Here is a 14,995-nt window from a genome sequence, read left to right on the forward strand (position 1 = left end):
CATTCTTCTCTAGATCTTAACCCCCTGTCTTGACAATCTACAACTTATGGATTTACTGTTGGATTTACCAACACACCCATATATATTAGTCTGGGGACACTGCCAGCAGAATAGCTCAGTTCCAATGGAGGGGAAGTCTGACTGGGCTAACTTGGATCATGCTCAAACTTCAGCCAGGAAATATGAGAGGTAAAGTACTGAAATGGAGAGAAAGGAGAGGGATAAAAAGGTAAGCTAGGAGATATGGGTAGAGGCTATATAGATCTCATTTCCACAAGTCACAGGGCTGGAGCTGGTAGTTGTCCCTTGGTATGCATGGGGGACTGGTTTTAGGACCCCAGTGGATACCGAAATCTGAGGATGCTTAAGTCCCTTATATAAAATGGCATACTACAGTTGGCCCCCTGTATCTGTGAGTTCCACATCCCCAGATTCAGCTATGGATTTTGATCCACGCTGGTTGAATCCAGGTGCAGAACCTGTGGTTATGGAGAGCCGACTGTGCTTATCTCTTTCTCCTTCACTATACACTGTATGTCTTCTTTAGCCAAAGGTATTTGACTAATGGGAACACCTAAACTTTTATTCCTAAAGTATTTGGGGGTTGAAATTTTCCAAGTCTTTTGAATCTTCCCAGATATCAGTGCTCCATAAGTCAGTCTCTTTTCTGATTGCCTTAATTTTCACAAAAGATCTTACCAATGCAGCAAATTCAATCAGCATCATAATTCTGCAACTTGTGGAATCAATCTCCAAGTTCTATTGCAATAATTTACAATTATACATTCCTAACTCAATGGTCTTGGCCTTCCTTATCCACTTCAAATTGTCCTATTGTCAACAGCTAACTGGTTATCCAAATGTTGCCTCAATAGGTACATGATTCCAAATGACAAGGCGGAGCATCTTTACTAGCTGTTTTGCCATTGCAAATTGCTCATTGTCCTCCTACCCCCACACAGAGGAAGTGTTCCTGCTGCCTTTCAGTCTCAGTGCAGTAATCAATTCCAGATCCCCCATGTTCTTGAGGGTTTGACGCCTACTATTTAACTGTTAAAGCAACAGAAACCAGTCATTTGGTTGCAAGCAAGAGAAACCCACTTTGGCTGACAAATAAAAAGGGAACACAACGAAGATATATGGTGGTCTGAGAAACAAAGGAAAATCTGGATAACTAGGCCTTGACAACAGAAACTAGGGCACCTTTGGGGATGTCATTGCATGAACTCTTATATGGTTTCCTTGGGACACTACCATCAGAAGGACTCAGCTCCTATAATTTTGTGTCACCTCTCTCAAGACTCAAAGTCCTGGTGGGAGGGGAATTTAGACTGTACAAGCTTGGATCACACAATCCAACCTGTCAGCCAGGGAGCATGATGCAAGAATACTGTCATTTATGGTATTCCCACAGAATGGGAAGGAGTAGCATTCCAAAGGAAAAGTGGAGATCTATCACTAAAAAAATGGGGAAATGATTTTGGGGGGGAGACAGAAATCAATGGATGTCTGCTATGCCAATATTTAAATGAGAAGAACTAAACCTACAATGGAGCAACAGCCAGGAAGGTAGGAAGAAAATTACACTTGAAGAGTATGCCAAGATGCTGGTGGCAGTTGTTTGTGCTGCTGAAAGTTCAGATATGATGTTTATGTAATGGACTTAACAATAAAAGGCCACTATTGACCTTGACTGCAGCGAGATCAGAATACTCAAAGATTTCAAAGAAAATGAGACTTTTTCCTTCTCTCTGCCTAGTGTGAACCTGCAGTAGAGGTCTTAAAGAGATTAATGTTGGTTGAGAACTGGAAAAATCTTTCATGAACACTGAAACTATAAAGTTCATAAACCAAATATGTTCAGACATTAAAAATTAAGGAAAAATTACTGAGCTCTGAAAGATGCAACAGTCTATCAGTTTGAGTACTGGATGAATATATTTATCTAAATATTCACAAATATAAAGGCAGGTCTTTAAAATTATTTAACAAAACAGGCTCAGTGTTGAGTAACTTGCCAAGGTCAAACAGTAAGCACTAAATTTAATTTTTAAAACTCTTTATTTTAAAATAAAGTTTAAAATAAAGTTTAATGTGAGTAGTGTAAAATATTCAAATACAGAAATGTATAAAGTCTCATGTAATCTACACTGTTTAAAGAAAGCCATTAATAGATTTTTCTATGCATTATGAACATAAACACATAAATTTTAAAATGAGTTCATAGTACACATTTTTCTAGCAATGGTTTGTTTCACTTAGTAAATCATGGCCATTTTTCCATGCCCATACACAATAAATGTATTTTATTTATTTTAACAGACATGTAGATTTTCTTATATGGCTGAACCATGTATTATGTAATCAATTCTTTGCTGATAGTTTTTTTTTGTATATTTTTCTACCATGTAATTAATTTTTATGCTTCTGTAATAACCTAAACATTGTCAGTTCCTGTTCCATTTTATATTCTGGATTGGAAAATAATTTCAGTGTGGCCTTGACCTGTAGTTTAGCATTTGGATCTGTCAAGTTTTGCTATTGGTAGATAGTAGTAATATTAGGACTCAATTTCAAGTAATAGAAACCCAACTCAAAGTAACTTAAGCAAAGAAGGGCATTTATTGGTTCACATAACTGAAAAGTCCAGGGGATATACTTGCTTCAGGCACGGTTGGATCCAGGGGCACAAACATTGTCATCAGGACTCAAGTCTCTCCAACATTTGGCTCTGCTTTCCTCTGTACTGGCTTCATTCTTTGACTGGCTCATTTGATATGGTGGGCCCTGTTGGTCTGAGCTTTTCATCCTACAGAGCTAAGCAACCTCAGTAGAGCTTCTGAGCTTCTCCTCCACAGTTCACTAAACTCTTAGGGTTGGGTATCACTGGACCAGCTTGAATCAAACGACCATTCCTGAACCAATCACTATGGCCAAGGAGATGGACTGTGCTGATTGATCAGGTCTGAATTACATGTCCATCCATGAAACCTAAGATTAGGTCAGATTGAACCACATGGACTGAAAAGGAGAGGAGGTTCCAAGAAACATCAGGGAGTTGTTGCAAAGGGATGGAATTGATGCTGGTCAATCAAAAACAACTGATGTCAATAGTAAGACCAGATACTGAAAAAGTTTAATCTCTGCTCATAAAATTGTATGGTAACAGCTGGCATTGTTCCTTCCTTGACAATAAATGTATTCTGGAAAAAATCATGAGGAGTAAGTTTGTCTTCTAAAAATCATGAGGAGTAAGTTTGTCTTCTACTCAGGAGGCTTGTAATCCATTTGAATGGAATAATCATGTCCAATAGCACACTGGATGATACAATAGAGTTTCAATGTAAGTAAACTCAGTGGTCGTGAGTTTGAGAGCCCAACTGTCTTGCTGACATGAAGCAGGACAACCAGCCTCCCACTGGCAAATAGTTCTGTGACGCTCATCAAGTCAGTGGTAAATTTTAAGCTCAGTGGAAAAGTGTTCTTATGTTCCTTTAAGTCTTTTGCCAGGTTGAACTGGTACATTTCTGTGAGTACTGGCAAATCAGATTCATCTCTGTATTACCGTAGAACAGAGCAATGGACAGTGACTTCAATCTGCTCTGCTCTTTCAGATCTGGTAGAAAGGGTCCCAAGTGCTGAAAATGAGCTAATATATATAGGCATAGAGGCTGACTCTGCAGTTAAAAAAAAAAAAAGCTGCTGGTCAAAGAGTATACAGCATGGTCCTTCCTGTTGTGAACATTAAGTCCTGGTGGGTGAGGTGCAGGCTGCTTCTGTTCAAAACCTCTTGGTGGAACTGGGTATAAGGTAGACCGAGATCAGCTATAGTCTTCTCAAGGACAGCCAGTCTGATTGCAGCAATATGTCAAAAAAGCAGGCAAGGGCTGTGTCAGGTAAATAGGCAAGTAAGGTACTTTCAGCAGGGCCAGCCATATCAATAGCCAGGCTATGATCTAGAAGAACAGGCAGTTTAATATCAAAACTCTGTACATTAGTTTTAACCCTGAGTATTCCAGGGTTAATCCACAGCATTTATTCTGGATACAATTTTCTGATCTTAAAGGGCCAGTCAGGTACAGCAACTTTCATTTTCCTGCTCATCTGCCCAAGAACTTTCAGCTCAGGAGAAGGCTATCTCCTTAATCCAGACTTGAGGTTCTGTTTAGGAGTCTATGCTACATCTGGGAGTGATAGGGTTGGGAGAGCCAGGTTCATCAAGGTTGGCCCTTTCTTTGGTAATCAAGTCTCCATCTTCTGTAACTCAGCCCATCTCTGAGAATCATCTTATCAACAAGTCAAGGCCTCAGACTGGTTGAATGGTACTGCTGAAAGATGAGATCTGAGGCATGGAGATAGTAAGATACTAGGTTTGAGTTTTACGCTTTTTCCACCATCAATTCTTATACACAGTGTACACCAGACTCTTGAACAGATGATCATCTTTACCTTTAGTCCCTCATTTTGACAGGATTAAAGGGAATGACTGCCAGTGTAGATCAATGTCTTTTTCGGTCAAGTACAGGAGAAAAAGAAAATCGAGCTGACATTTTGAAGGCAATAGAAAATCTAAGCTTGTAGATAATTTCTTCTTTACAGATAACAGTTGTATATACAAGCAGGCCAGTCATCAGATTTTATTTGTTGAGGGTGAGCAGTATAGAGTAACCAGACTTAGGCCTTGTTTGATGATTTGTAGACTGACTCATAATCACAATTAGTCTAGAGGATAAGAGACAAAAGATATAAAGAAACATTTCCAACATTTAACCAGTGCATTCGTTAAAGTAGCTGAGGACAGCGGGCCCTTAAGTTGACTCTGAAGAAGTGAGACTTTTCTCATGGCACAAATCAAAGTCTACTTGTTCTACATGATCTGGTTGGGAGGAGTTCATGAATCAAATCCCTCCTGAACAGGTAAGTTGTCTTAATACCTGAGAGTATTTCATGACAAGGAATGAAGTCAGCCACTCTGATTCAGTGTAAAACAATAGTACTGAGACAGATGAAATTCCATGAAAACATCCACAAGGACAGGGGACTGTGGTCTTGTGACATTAGGAAGAAGCAGCAGGAAGCTCTTGAGTCTATTGATAAAATCTTTAGCTGCAGGCTTTGGAGATTTCAAGTCAGTCTACATTTCCAGCAAAAGGTAGATGATATGCAATTTGAGATGCCCACCAAGTAAGCTATCATGACCTGGTCAAAAGGCCTACCTCCACACATCATTAACATCAACAGCTGATGGTACCAGACATCAAAACACCCATCTTAAAATCTCTCTTGGCTGGAAGAAAATTTTCGAAATGGTCACATTTTAAATCACACAGATGAGAAAGGATGTTCAGAGATTGTCCCTTGTGGATCAGGTATTACATGTAGTTAGAGCTGAGTATTCTTAATTTTGGAGGCTAGGCAGATATGCCAGTGACTGAGGAATTGTTTTAGCGATTTTTCAAAGGTTATTAGCTCATTTATCCTGGAAAGAGCAGTTAAACTGAATAAAAACCAAGAAGTAGTGTAACTGCCACTGGCTGAGTGATAGTGACATAGTCTGAGAAGATGAATAATAACCAGGTACCCTTTTAGGTAATGTTGCCAGTCTTTGAATTCTGCTTTCAGTTTATAGTTATCCCTTGCACATGAAGTAGAGTACCATGGCTGAGGATGGGCGGTCCAATGTACAGTTGCTCTAATATGGCCTCAATGAGACATCAACTTCAGCATCAGCTTCAATACCTGGCGATTCATGTATCCCAAGGAGGATCAAGACTTCAAGGTCATGTATTTCAAGTACCACTAGAGCATCTGGTGTTTGTGAAAGAAGCTGGGTAAGGGGGTTTGTCAGTGTAGAGTATGTATGAATTGCTCTCTGGCTATATCAAATCCAGGAATCACTAGTCCATCTGTAGGTAGAAGGCTATTACTCTAGGTCCATTTGATACCACTTTCGGCCCATATGACTACTCTGGGGGGCAAAGATATGCCCATCTTCTTGTACTTTTCTGAGTTTGCCCACGGTAGTATTCCTAAGAATGTTCAGCATCAACTGAACATGGATGGTGTTGGGTAGAGGTACAGAACAGAATGCCATTCAGGTTGAACATACTGTTGTCTAGGGCAGTGGTTTTCAAACTGTGTTCTGAAGAATTCTAGTTGTTGTAAAGAAGTCTCCTTAGGTGTCACCATGGTGGTAAAGTAAGATGCTTGTGGCAGGTTTCAGGCCCCCCACTTCTGCTTCCTCCAGAGCAGCTTCACTTTTACTCTGGGCTTCCATAAAGTTTTCATTCAAAGGGCTTCATGGCCACAAAGCCTTTGGAAAACCAATGATCTAAGAATAAGTTGTTCACAAAATGCTGAAATACAAAAAATAGGTCACAGAAACCAGAAACTGTGTGAGCAAAGCCTGTGGTAAGCCAAGGTGTTTTCCTATTTATTCTTTCCCTAATGTGGGCCACATTACAAAATGAAGTTAACATTCAAGTCTGCTACAAATTCAGATTGCCTGAAATTGGGCTTGTAAGTGACTATCAGAGAACAAGGCTATTGGTTTTAAGTGACAATAGTGCTGGGGGTTTTGCAGTCAGCATACAGCTGCAAAATGCATTCATTTCTTTGTTAATATTATTTCAAAAATTCCCTGGCTGGATGACTTCTCTTCAAGTATTAATAAGATCTCAGTGGGCCACACTCAAATCCTAAGAAAATATCTCCTTCTCACCCCTCCTCCCCCTTTTCTCTATTCTCCTCCTCCCTTCCCTTCCCAGTCTCCTCACCCACCTGAGATGCAATTCCCTTAAACTAGATTTACAGCACAATTCTAAGGACAGAAAAGTATATTGCTAAATGTCATGGAATTCATCTAATTTTGTGGCAGAATTAACTCCCTCATCCCCATCCCATGTATCCCCACAAATCTTCTAGAGGTTTCTTTGACAGAAAATAAAGGTAACTGTCAAGATGTGGGGCTCTCAGATGAGGAAGACATACTAATTCAAGTAGTTATTGACAAGGCATAAAAAGGGGGGGGTTTCAAAGATGCTGTTTATTCCTGGGTCTCCAGGGTAATCTGTTGGCAATCAGGAAGCACTGGCTATACTGCTTTAGAGCAGTTTTCCCATTCCACTAAAAGGAATGCTGCAAAAATAACTTTCTGTGCTTGATTAAACTTAGGACACACTGGACCAAACAGCTAAATGAGGCTCTTTACAGCAAGCCTTCTGAGATCCTTTAATACACTACACTGCATTATGAATCAGGGAAGGGGACACATTTACAGTATTTTACCACCTTACTGGACTACAGAAGCTCTATGATATATATTATATGTGTATATCAAATATATACATACACACACACATATATATGAACAGTACTGTTCTAAAAAAATTGATGGCTCATTCTATGTAAATATTAGTTTGGGGATAGAGGACCACAGGTAGATCTTGGTGTCCAGGAATATTAGTAAGAATTAAAAAAAAAAAAAAAAGACATGATATGAACAGGGATCTCCAATCAACTAGGCCATCTTTGGGAAGACCATGAAGATGGATGAAAGATCTAAAAGCACCTCTGTGTTTCATAATGGGTAATCTTGCTGTCAAATAAACATTTTCTTTGTTGACTGGACAGTCTACCACCATGGAAACAGTCTACTCCTAAACGTCAGAGATGCTGCATTGGAATTCTGGTCTAGGTACAGCTATCACAAGATTACATGTATGACATCCTGACTGATTGAGGGCACCAGATCAGGAAGTTGGAAACTTTTCTGGGGTTCCCACTCTCCAGTTATTTTAACACTGGGTAAAACAGAGGCTAAGTTAATTCCAAGGAGAGAACTGGACTAGGAGTCAGAAGGCCTGGCCTCTACCACTTTGTAGCTGTGTCACCTTGGATAACCTTTTAAATTTCCATTTCCTCATTTGCAAAAAGGGATTATAATTTGTGTTATTTGATAATTGAGATTAATGCATGTAAAAGTGCTTTGAAACTGTAAAGTGCTATATAAACATAAGGGATTACCATATAGGTTCTACCTGGATGTATCAAGAGGCCTTTTCTGGAATCTGATTGGAGCTTTGTGAGATGCTGTTAGGTAAAGGGATTCCTTGGTAGAATTTCTTACATTTGTGTGAAAAGTTCTGGTTCCTGAGTAATCCCAAAGAAGATGCTGTGAGTTCACTGTGCCTTTGTTTTAATCCCAATGGGTCAGAATATCTGCTTGCTCATTCAGTAGGTTACTACAGATTTGACATGGAAAAAGAATGGGGTCCAGATTAGATACTTCCTGAATTTCAATCATTTAAGATAGTGGGGCATGGTCCAATGTGGTTCTCAAAAAGATGTTGCCATTCTTCAGACAGTGCTGATAACTAAAAATCCCCTGGTCCAAATTTATTATGTGTCTCTGAAGGCTTTAACTGAAGAAACGAAATGCACACTCATGGAACAAACAGCCTTTGTTGTGATAAAATAGCTTCAGCTATTTGGCTTGAGGAGTTTGACTTCACTACAAAGGGCTGTGTTGAATCTCGGTAGAACAGGACAGGAGTGGAGGTGAAGGCCACATCATGATGATTTGCTGGATGCCTCCTGGGTCACGGTGGTCCACTGGAATGATGTCTTCTTCAGTAGTAAGGTGGTAGAATCACCATGGGCAAAAATCCAGGTACCAGATCTGTAGGCTGATGGAATAGCACAAAGGTGGTCAGACGGTCCAGGTGAACACTCGGCAACCAGGAGGCACAGGACTGGAGGGGAGAGGGACAAAACATATAAGATAACAAATGCTTGGAATTACAAAGAAAGGACTCTAACACTGGGGTGGGGCTGCTGTCAGCACATCAGCTGCTTGACGGATACTAATTCTTGACAAGCATGGCTTAGAAGCTGACAGATGATAAATGGGGGAAAAAAGCCTTATGATTAACGATCAGTGATGATAAGAACAGAAAGAGTTCTCTGGTAAAGACTGTTTCCTGACTCTTGAGGACAAACTGTCTTGGGAAGCAGCAAATAGGAACTGCCCCAAGTCTCATACTTTGGGGTAGTAATTTGATTGTATTCAGGTTGCTGGGCAGTGGTTGGTGGAGAAAGAAGTGGCTCCAAAGGTGGTATGAGAACTGGATTTAATTTTATATACCAACACCAAAGCAAAGCAAAGGAGATACTGTTGTTCTTCTTTTCCAATGCCTTTCACAAATTGTCTTATGGTCTTGTATTCGTAAAAGCTATCCTTAATTACATTTTCATAAGATTCCATCTTGAGTGCAAGAGAATAAGGTACGCAGGGAATAAGGCCCTGGCACTTGCACCCCTCTGTAATACCCTATGCAGCAGAGCAGTTTCTCTTTATATTTGAGGGCTCCCTAAGTCTTTTTTTTTTTTTTTGCGGTACGCAGGCCTCTCACTGTTGTGGCCTCTCCCATTGTGAAGCACAGGCTCTGGACATGCAGGCTCAGCGGCCATGGCTCACAGGCCCAGCTGCTCCGTGGCATGTGGGATCTTCCTGGACTGGGGCACGAACCCATGTCCCCTGCATTGGCAGGCGGACTCCCAACCACCGTGCCACCAGGGAAGCCCCTCCCTAAGTCTTTTTAAAGTTAGAATTAAAAAATAATAAAGTATGAAATAAAGGAAGAGACATGGCCCAAAACTAGTGACTTTTTCCCTAATCAGGAGTAATTAGGTTATCACACAGCAACTAAGCAAACATTTATTGAGTGCTTATTCTGAGATCGCCTGTTCTCTAAATTCCTTCTTTTTACTAATGCTTCATCATATGTGGTAATGTCTGGGCAAAGATTCCCAAGACAAAGCCCTTGCTTTCACGGGGCTTGCTATCTGGAGAGAGCTAATGCATGCAAGAAAGGACTTTATAAGCTACTTGTATACAAATATAGATAAAAGATATATAACAGCACATTATAAAACTTAAAAAAGATCATTTCTGCCTAAAGTTAGGAAATTCATAAAGGAAAGAGCATCTGAGTTGGATATTGAATAAATGGCAGTTTTGACAGGTGAAGAAGCAGAGGAAGGCATTCCAGGGTAGAGAAGAGAGCACAAACAAAAGTGCAGAGATGGTAAAGAATAAGGCATTTTGGAAAATGGCAAGTACCGTAGTTCACTGTGGGTGGAGCATCGCCAGAGTTTGCACTGAGAGTGTGGCGAAAATTCAGGTCTCCGAATTCCCAGTAATAGCGCTGGTGGCAGTGTTTGCTCAGTCATTGTCTCTTTTCTCTAAGCGAGGAAAACAGTCCCCAAATTCAAAAATAAAAAAATCCAGCTCCCAAGTTCCTGTCACATCTTGATAATCTCTTCCAGGTCCCAGATCCAGTTCTTGAAAATCTGGAAATCTGGAGTCCACGCCGTGACTACACCGAAGGACATCTGTTCCAGCGAGAGCAGAACGCTGTAGTGAAACACTTTCAACCTCCTATCCTGGACAGCTCATGTTTTGTCACAGAATTTCAAGCTTTGAGTTCCAGTTGTTTTTTTCCTCCTTTCTCCTGAGGAAAGCATCTTATCACCACAGTCTTAAGATTCTTTTGAGGTACATCCAGATTTAATTACAAAAGAGCTAAAAGACCAACACATCTTTCTCCAAAACAGTCACTCCTCTGGAATTGAGATCCTTTGTCTCTGCCCTCTAGGTAAAGGTAATAGTCAATTGATTTTTTCCCCAGATGTTTGTATTAAATAGCAGAACCGGCTAACACCTAACAAACAAAACACTTAAGTGGGTTTGTGTTTGCTTGCTTAGAACTGTACCACTGGTAAGCACCACTCCACAAATTGAAAATGTTTGAAATCCAAGTGTTCAAACATTTCTATAGTGTTTGCTGGATAATGGCCTGGAATTTGATAAAAGCAGCTGACAATTAACAAAGAAGCAAAAACTGGCATTTTGGCCATCTTAGTAACACACTTGCAAGCAAAGAGAATACAAAGCAGGCCGGAAGCGGGGGGGGGCGGGGGGAAGGTAGGTTTGAAACACTTGCAATCTACTGATTTTGAGGTTCAGCAGACGTTCTAACAAAACTTTTCAGATAATGTTAACCTTCAATTAATAAAGACAAACCCCCAAACATCTTCAGGAATTCCATGCCTGGTTCAGTTTGTTCCAGTCAGCCAGCTTGCTAAAAATCCACCTGCACCATTAATTAGCTGGACTTGGCAGCACCATTTAAAAATAAGCCTGCTCACTACCAACCACACAAACTAAGAATATAAAATAGGAGCAAGTAACGGATGGCAGCCATGGTCATGGAAAATGGTCAATGAAACAGAAAGGTAGTCAGGCACCAGAAAATAAAAAGTTGGGCCAAAGATTAAACAGGCTTCTTGATACTAGAGAACACATCCACTCCTACTTTTAGCTGCTTTATATTGGGTGCCACTGTACCATATGCGTCAGCCACCTTTCAGGCAACCCATGGTGAAAAGACTCAGAATAGAAGCCAAGCAGTGGAGTGTTGTAACCCCGAATACCCACTATGCATAGAACAGCTCACATATCCCAGGGATTCAACAGGGGCTTCAAATTGGTTGTGACGGGTCCCGAATGACATCTAGGCCTCAGTTTCCTCCTTGTGGCAAGTGAATTGTGGTTCTTAACTCTTCTGGGTCACAGCCCCCTCTGAAAACTTGCCGCCGATGGATCCTCATTCCCCTAAAATGCATATTCCCACTAATTTTTGCACACGATTTCAGGGAATTTGGGAATATCCAACTCCAATCCAAGGTTCCCAGGTTCAATATCCAAGGATTGGACAATTGCTAAGTTTTCTTACAACTCAAAACAAACAAACAAAAAAGCCAACCATTACGAACAATAATCATCCCTTACATTCACCGACGCTTTATAGTTTACAAAGCGCTTTCAACCCCACAAACGTTGATAGAGGAGGAAACTGAGGCGCAGACAAATTACCAAGTGACTTGCCTAAGGTCACTCGGCCAGCTGGTGGCTAGGCCCGGAAGCAAACCCAGCTCTTCCGACTCCGGAGCTTGTCTCTCCACCCCGGAGCTGCCGCCAGAGCTCCCGCCCCTCACTAAGGCGGCATAAGGAGAAAAAGGCAAAGTAGGAAGCCCACCACCAACCATCCCCCGGCCCCCTCCTGCCCGCCCAACTGGGTCCTTGCAGGCCCCGAAGGGTGGCGCCAGGCCTCCAGGCCGGCCCCGGCCACCCCAGCTTCCCCGGCCGCGCCAAATCCCGCCGCCTCCCCGGGAGCGGGGCGGAGCAGCTGCCCGCCACCGCCGACCACCCGGACGACTCCTCGTCGAATCGCAAACGCATAGGCCGCCGCCCGAGTTCTGCGTACAAGAAGAAAGACGCGGCGCGAGCGCCAACGGCCACCGGGCGCGCGCCGCGGCGGCCGGGCCTGCGCCCCAAGAGCTGGATGCCAGAGCAGGAGAAAGAGCCGCCAACCGATCGCTCGATCGACCGCGCGCCCGCTCCTTCGCCCTACCAGACCGGGAAGGGGGGGAGGGCGCGCCAGGGCTTCTTCGAGTTAGGGGCCTGACTCCCCGGCGACGAGACAAGATGGCTCCTCCGGTCCGCGCCGCAGCTGCCGTCCCGGCTGCGTCGCTCGGCCCGCCCCCGGTACTGTTTCTTTAAATGGCGGAGAGGGTCAAGAAAGCAGGAAGAGAGGCGCGCGCACTCACGTGACAGGGGAGTGCCCGGCTAACAAAATCCGGTCACGTGGAGACACGCTACCCACCAATCAGGAGGCTTCGCATCAGGGCGGGGGCGGGAGGAGGGGCGGCTCTGTGATTGGCCGAGTGCGCCGCGGAGGCCTCGGGGGCTTGGGGCGTCGGGGAGTGCGCGAGGCGGCCCGGGTTGTGTGCACTGGCGGAGACAAAGCGGTGGCTGAGGTGGCAGAGGCGGCAGCGGCAGCGGCGGCGGAGCAGCCCTAAACGCCGAAGTTCGTGGTGCTGAGTCCAATCACCATCTCATCCAAAGCGGCGCGCGGGCGGCTGGTTTCGCGGCGGCGGCAGCGGCGGAGGCGGAGGCGGCGGCAGCACATGGTTCCAAGAGCGCGCTGCGGTTGTTGGGTTCCAATTCCGTGGGGAGGGACAAAGGCAGCTGTGAGCGCCGGGCAACGCCCGGTCGGGTGGTGCGCTCGCCACTGTCCTCGATCCGGGCCTTGAAAGCTGGGACTAACTCCTCTGTGAGGAGGAGACCACGGGACCGAGGCCCAGTCAGGGCCTTAGAGGCTGAGGCCGGTGTCTGAGGGAAGTGGGGGAGGGGCGCGGCCCGCCTGAGTTAATTTGGGCGGGTCAATTCTGTGGCTACTTAGTGGGTCATTGTGAGGTAATTTGACCCACTACCCTGACGAAATTGGGGCACACAGCAAGCTAGGTTTGGTCCGGGCTTTGAAAACAGAAATCGGTCTTCAGCGCTTAGGAGATCTTTCAGTTAGGAGGTGGTGAAGCCGGAACTAACGCCATATGCACTTCATCAACATCGTGGTCACCAGTCTGGGGCTAATTTAAGGATCCTGGGATCATTGATGGCGAAGACATGGGTGGTTGTCCAGTTTTATGACTGAAGTTGCTAAATTTCCGGATTGGTAAATTTCCTCACAGGAAATTTAGAGGAACAACAACAAAAAGGCTCGAAGAACATGAAGATGGAGCAGTAATTGAAACACCAACTCCAGTATAATCTACTCAAGGACCAACCACATTCCACTCCGTGAACTGTCGCAAATTAACGCTGAAGCTCCTTAAGACTACACGTTTATGACGTAGTTCCAAGATATTACATCATAGTCATTGAGAAGATTAAAAAAAATGTAAAGGAGAAATCGATTTTTGTTTTAGACATCTTTTTGAATAATCTTGGTTAAATACTAGGTAACCTTGTTTAACTAAGGAGCACAGATTTACCAAACCTTTACTGGAAGGAATCCTGAAAAATCTGTTCCATTGTAAGCTTATAGTTCCCAGTTAGTGGGTAAAGAACTGGAGACCTCATTGCACTCATGGCTTTCACAAATTACAGCAGTCTGAATCGAGCTCAGCTAACGTTTGACTATCTACACACAAATTCGTAAGTATCCTATAGGTGCCACTGAGATCACTGATAACTCGTTGCTTGATATTAATATGGAAATCCTTTTCCCAGAAAATTTTGCATTTTTACTTTTTGGGATGTGTCACTGGATGAGTCTTGAACTCTATGGAAGAACTGAGATCAGTGAAATGTTTGTTGCTAATCCAGAAGAATATGATCTTCCTTTATTGGATCAAAATTTATTTGATCAAATGCAAGCTAGCTCCTTGAAGTCAGTATATTGAGTTGTTTCATTCAAGTGTTTGATAGGAATCCAACAAGTACTGTTCTTTGGATCGCCAAAAGTTGGACTATTCTAGTATCAACTCCTTCTTCTCTTTGGTGACAACAGCCAAAACAGTTGGCTTCTAACAAGTCTTTTCTTTCTAAGAAGGAAAAAAGAAAAAAAAAAGGAATGAAGACGTTTAAATGGCAACTTGTGAGAAGAATTTTTTTCCCCAGAAAACAGTTGGTTTTATTTTTCTGGGAAATTCATCCTCATCCACTGTAGTTTTTTATGCTAAGCAGGAAGTGATCACTTGGTTAAACCCGTGATTTAAATAGCCTTTCCCCAAAATGTATGCAAATCATTGGACACATACTGTGTTCATAGTTCTTGAGTTTGTGAGGAGATTACCATCACTCCACATTGGTCTGGAATGTTTTAGGGTTAATCCTTATGCCCACTCTTTTGGAAGTGATGCAGTGGGGGTATAACTATTTAGTCCTTTAGTACATTCATTTGGCACTTTTGAGATGAAGGTAAGTATTTTCTCATTTTGGTACCTGGAGAGGTGGCGAGCAGCTAAATGAATGGCCCAGAGTTCAGAAGAACCACCTTCAGGGTTGAGAACATAGACTTCAGTTATCTAGTAATAGTACAATAACTTAGCCTTTTACGGGAAAGAACCACATATTTGTGATAACGTC

General features: G+C 42.9%; 2 protein-coding genes across 10 annotated transcripts in view; one reads left to right on the forward strand and one right to left on the reverse strand.

Moving 5' to 3' along the window:
- Positions 1–2,599: 2,599 nt before the first annotated feature.
- Positions 2,600–13,475, reverse strand: TUG1 (taurine up-regulated 1). Its single transcript, XM_049697694.1, has 5 exons — positions 13,454–13,475; positions 12,957–13,176; positions 12,729–12,856; positions 10,124–12,520; positions 2,600–8,753 (listed from the first exon to the last, which is right to left on the reverse strand). The coding sequence occupies exons 1-4, from the start codon at positions 13,473–13,475 to the stop codon at positions 12,060–12,062; spliced, it is 831 nt and encodes a 276-aa protein (XP_049553651.1). The 3' UTR covers positions 2,600–8,753; positions 10,124–12,059.
- The window catches only part of MORC2 (MORC family CW-type zinc finger 2), a 40,403-nt gene continuing 37,920 nt past the window's right edge, over positions 12,513–14,995 (forward strand). For 4 of the 9 annotated variants that reach the window (XM_033412769.2, XM_033412770.2, XM_049698563.1 and 1 more), the window contains exon 1: positions 12,513–14,062. In XM_033412769.2, the coding sequence (XP_033268660.1) occupies positions 13,995–14,062 (68 nt within the window). In that variant the 5' untranslated portion in view covers positions 12,513–13,994. The remainder of the gene's footprint in view (positions 14,063–14,995) is intronic. The other 5 variants (XM_004283713.4, XM_012538206.3, XM_033412773.2 and 2 more) reach the window with 4 other exon arrangements.

Source organism: Orcinus orca, chromosome 15 (assembly GCF_937001465.1).
Source record: "Orcinus orca chromosome 15, mOrcOrc1.1, whole genome shotgun sequence".
NCBI classification, from domain to species: domain Eukaryota; kingdom Metazoa; phylum Chordata; class Mammalia; order Artiodactyla; family Delphinidae; genus Orcinus; species Orcinus orca.

Bases quoted from the DNA above. Each gene is read 5' to 3' on its own strand.
- TUG1 (XM_049697694.1), bottom strand. From the start codon at position 13,475: ATGTTGATGAAGTGCATATGGC. The intron at 13,177-13,453 runs GTTAGTTCCGGC...TCCTCCTCACAG, and splicing joins GTTGATGAAGTGCATATGGC to AGGAGTTAGTCCCAGCTTTC. The intron at 12,521-12,728 runs GTGGGTAGCGTG...AGTCAGGCCCCT, and splicing joins GATGCGAAGCCTCCTGATTG to AACTCGAAGAAGCCCTGGCG.